Here is a 4,336-nt window from a genome sequence, read left to right as displayed (position 1 = left end):
TCCCACATAGTGACCTAGATATGTGGGGGGGGTGTTAGAACGAGCCGTTATGGGGGGTGTGGCAGAGTCTTAACTTTGATAAAGAATATCTCTTTGGTTTTGAGACTTTAGTCTTTGCAACTTCAGGGATCTTCTCTATGCACAATCAGCTTGTAACACTCCAAAGAGAAAAGAAAACTTGAAATCGCATCATATGACCCCTTTAAGCAAGGAGTCAATGACAGTCAATGAAAGTTTTAAAATGAAATTAATGCTTTTATTCAGCAAGAATCCATTTTGTAATAAAAGTGACGGTAAATATCTTTGCATTACAAAAAATATATATTTCTTATAAATATGGAGTAAGGACATTTTCAGCTTTGTCATCACAGGAATAAATTATAATTGAAATTGTTAACATACAAAACAGTTATTTCAAATTGTAATAATCTTTCACAGTATTGCCATTTTTACTGTATTTTTTTTATCAAATAAATGCAGCATAAAAAAATCACTATCCCCAAACTTCTAAACAGTAGTGTATGTATTTTTTAATACGTCATTAAATGCCATGTCATTTGACTGTAGTTAATTTAATCACAAATTATTTTTTATTTTTTGATTGAGTGACTGAGCTGAGTTTTTGCTCGAGGTGAGTGTTATATGTGAGAGTGAGGTATTGTCCTGCACTGGCAATAACAAATGTGCCTCCTCATTTTCACTCTGGCTCTCTTTCCTCCTTTGCATTATTCATCAGGATCGTGAGAGCCTCAGTGGACACAGCGGCCATTCTGCTGACTGAACACATAACTATGAAAGTAAATAAGCTAAGCTTTCTGTGTATGCTTCATGAATGTGAGAAAGCCCATGAAACACTTCATTAAAATGTCGGGGGAAGTTTCATGCTTAACATTGAATCTTTTCAACATGGACGCATAATACAAAAGCTTGGCTCATGGCCATTTTGCACTTTGTTTTAAAAAGAGCTGAAAACACTCATGTCCAGTAATTTTGTCAATGTAAAATGAATTGCACTCATAATAGAGTGAGATGTAGGAGCAGTCATTCTAGCTGACCTTGTCGTATAATATTTCATCCTTACATCCACCACTGTCAGTCCCGGGGTTTTGTAAGCAGCCATTACTCCAGTCTTCAGTGTCACATGAGCCTTCAGAAATCATTCTAATACGCTGATTTGGTGATTGTTATTATCTATGCTAAAAACAGTTGCTCAACATTTTTTCGGAAACCGTGATACATTTATTTTAGCGTTCTTTTATGAGTAAAAAGTTTGAATTGGAAATCTTTTAGTACTTTATAGGTGTGTTTAATGTCACTCTTGGTAAATTTGATGCATGCTTGCTGAATAAAAGTATTAATGTCTTTGACCCCAAATGTCTGAATGTAAATATTGTGAGCTGAGGACAGATTTGTTTTAATGTTGTTTTATGATTTCAATGGAATGATCGTAAGAAAGGCTTAACAGAAAAGCAATAGATAACTTTCTCTTCGTTAGATATATTGGTCTTGGCAAAACATCCTATCATAAATGACACCAGTGTCCTGTTTACACTTTGTGTTACACTTGTGTTACTGGCTTAAACTGCAGCTAATAAGTTCTCAGTTGAAGCCAAGTGTCTTGTAGTTACTCAGACTGTCATTTTGACCTGCACTGTATTCCAAACAGTCTCAGTGCCATCACATGTCCACAGCAGGGTCTGTTTGAATGGCTCTGTGCTGAGAAGAGTAAACATTATCTTAGTAAACTCACATTCTCTGTTAGAGTGTGCTCTTAACAGTGTTCCTTTCAACAATAGCAGAACTCATCTGAATCATGTGAACATAGTCTTGAATTCAGAAATTATTCTAATATATTTATTGATTTGTGCTTAAGAAACATTTATTTTTATTATCAATGTTAAAAAATTGCAATATTTTGTTGAAATGTAGTTGTTTGTTGCTTCACTGTCACTTTTGATCAATTATTAAAAAAATAAAAGTATTAATTTCTTTCTTTCTTTCTTTTTTTTTTTTTAAAGAAAGAACACAATATATGAGGCATCCATGACAGGGATGGACACCAAAGAGTGGATATACATGTTCCAAAAATCTGCGAACACATTGGAATTTTTCTTTCATGTAAACATGGGAATACAGTAAAAAAAAACTTTTTATAAAAGTTGAATAAATGTTTTAGAATTTTGACAAATCAAAAAATTATGACATAAAATGGTTAAGACATATTTAACACAAGTGTAACACAATGGTTAAGACAATCTGAGACAAGATCTCAGATTCTGCGTTTTTATAATAACTAATTTTTTTAATTCAAATTTTTTAAAACAAAATTATGTTGAAAATTTTAAATTAGAAAAAGTGCAGATTAGGAGCTTTTATTACATGTGTTCTTGGACTCTATATGTAAAAATGCTACATATATTGAATTCACAGTATTTTTTCAATTGAAACGATTTTAATATTCAAACTTTCTCAAATCAACAACATAAATATCATATTTTACACATGATAATGGCTATCAGAAGTGTTTACAGGCATCTGAATGCATCTTTTTTTTATTTATAGATATCTCCTGGAGCAGGACTTCCCTGGTATGCGGATCGGTCCAGAACCCACAACTGACTCCTTCATAGCAGTGATGCATGGCACCATGGAGGGACTAATACCAGGAAACGCGCTGGTAATGGATCCCAAAAAACCCTTTCGGAAGCTCAACGCCTTTGGGAATGCCTTCCTTAACAGGTGGGATTAAAACAATTAAATTTATTGAAATTTACATATTTCAGCTAAACGTTGGAGCTAAACATTAGAGCTTTAGTCTGGGTAGAGCTTTGCATATGTAACATGGTCTTCCTGTCTTATGATGATGTCACAGAGGGGGGCTTGTTCTAGGCAACATTCCTTCTCTTGATTGAGTTTCCTCATGCTGTCTGATCCACTGACCTCTCGTCACGTGATTGAGCAACAGACAGATAAGAGGACATTATACCATCAAGCTCACCAGCATATTATTAAATGGGCTGAAAATTATACAACTATAAAAGTGTGTATGGTAGAGTGACAGTCCTTTATAAAACCTCCAAGTGATGCAATCGTGTGCATGTGATTATTTTTGCAGGTGGTCTTTGCTGTACTTCGTAGTCTGATGGTTTGGCAGGCTGCGCTGCTTGTTGTGCAAATCAACAGAAACTCTTGAGAAAATTGTCTCTTTGCCTTTTGCAATCTCAAAGCCTGCATATTTTTGAATATTTTTCATGTAATTCTGTCAGAAAGAGCAGCAGCAACACACTTTAAAGGAAAAGTTCACCCAGAAATGGAAGTACTGTCATGATTTACTGTTCCAAACCTAACTTTCTTCAGAATTTCAGAAAAGAGAATGTCCATATGAATGTAAATGGGGACCAAATAGTGAATTTAAATTTTTGGGTGAACTATCCCTTTAGCATCTGAGTTATGCTAAGAAATTCACTTTTTTCCCCACATTTTGGTGCATGGAAATAGTAAACATGCTCATGAGATATTACTTGTCATGCACCCTGTTTGGCTGTGGGTTTATGTCATTTGAAATGCCTGAGACAACTGCCCTGGTTTTCAGGTTTATTTTTAGAGATGTATATCATTTATGAATTCACAAATAGCAGCAGCTCAGTGTGCATGGTGTAAACTAGTACATAGAATTACACATCAAATAGTTTGACAGTGCAAGCAAAATGGCTACAAATATGGTTATTTTTTAAGTAGATTAATGTTTGGTTGTGGGTAGTTTACAATAGTAATTAAAACTCTTCTGCTTAACTTTCATATTTGGCCTAAACCGCTACATATATTGTACTAGCGTGTTGTCTGGTGCCAGATGTTCAGTAAATGTACATGCTAGAATGTGTTCTTAGACTAAATTTGTTTGTGTCCAACAAACACTGTTATAGTAGGGACTGTCAAAATGAGAATAAATAATGTTAGGATAGGTTTCCCTAGCCTGAGGTCCTTAGTGATTCACTCCAAAGCATGACACACTTTGTCTGGGCCTAGTTCACACACTAAGCCACAAAAGCCATGCATACTAGTTTTTGGCTTGCGATTAAAGAATTTCAGAGCAGACTTTTTTTTTTCAGGCTGTAAAAATGTGACGTCGGTCTTGGTTTTTGTGTTTTACTATGTTCAACTTGGTCAAACTACAGCCGTAGATGGAAACAAATGAATGATTTATGGCATTCTTCTCCATGTCTTCATGCCAAGTTACTACAACTTCACAGTTTTGGATATTTAGGACTTTTTCAGTGTGAAATCAGAGCTTGTTTTACTCAGTATGTGTGTGTGTGTGCGTGTGTATATATATATA

At 34.7% G+C, this 4,336-nt stretch overlaps 1 protein-coding gene across 1 annotated transcript in view; it reads left to right on the top strand.

Annotated features, from left to right (window-relative positions):
- LOC107553413 (EH domain-containing protein 3-like) overlaps window positions 1–4,336 on the top strand; it is a 26,315-nt gene that overhangs the window by 4,741 nt on the left and 17,238 nt on the right. The window contains 1 exon segment of the mRNA XM_016235601.1: window positions 2,563–2,739. Coding sequence (XP_016091087.1) covers window positions 2,563–2,739 — 177 coding nt within the window.

This window comes from Sinocyclocheilus grahami, unplaced genomic scaffold (assembly GCF_001515645.1).
Source record: "Sinocyclocheilus grahami isolate Dianchi unplaced genomic scaffold, SAMN03320097.WGS_v1.1 scaffold473.1, whole genome shotgun sequence".
In the NCBI taxonomy this organism is placed as follows: domain Eukaryota; kingdom Metazoa; phylum Chordata; class Actinopteri; order Cypriniformes; family Cyprinidae; genus Sinocyclocheilus; species Sinocyclocheilus grahami.
Note: the sequence above shows the minus strand (reverse complement) of the source record. Positions and strands in the feature narration are given on the sequence as shown.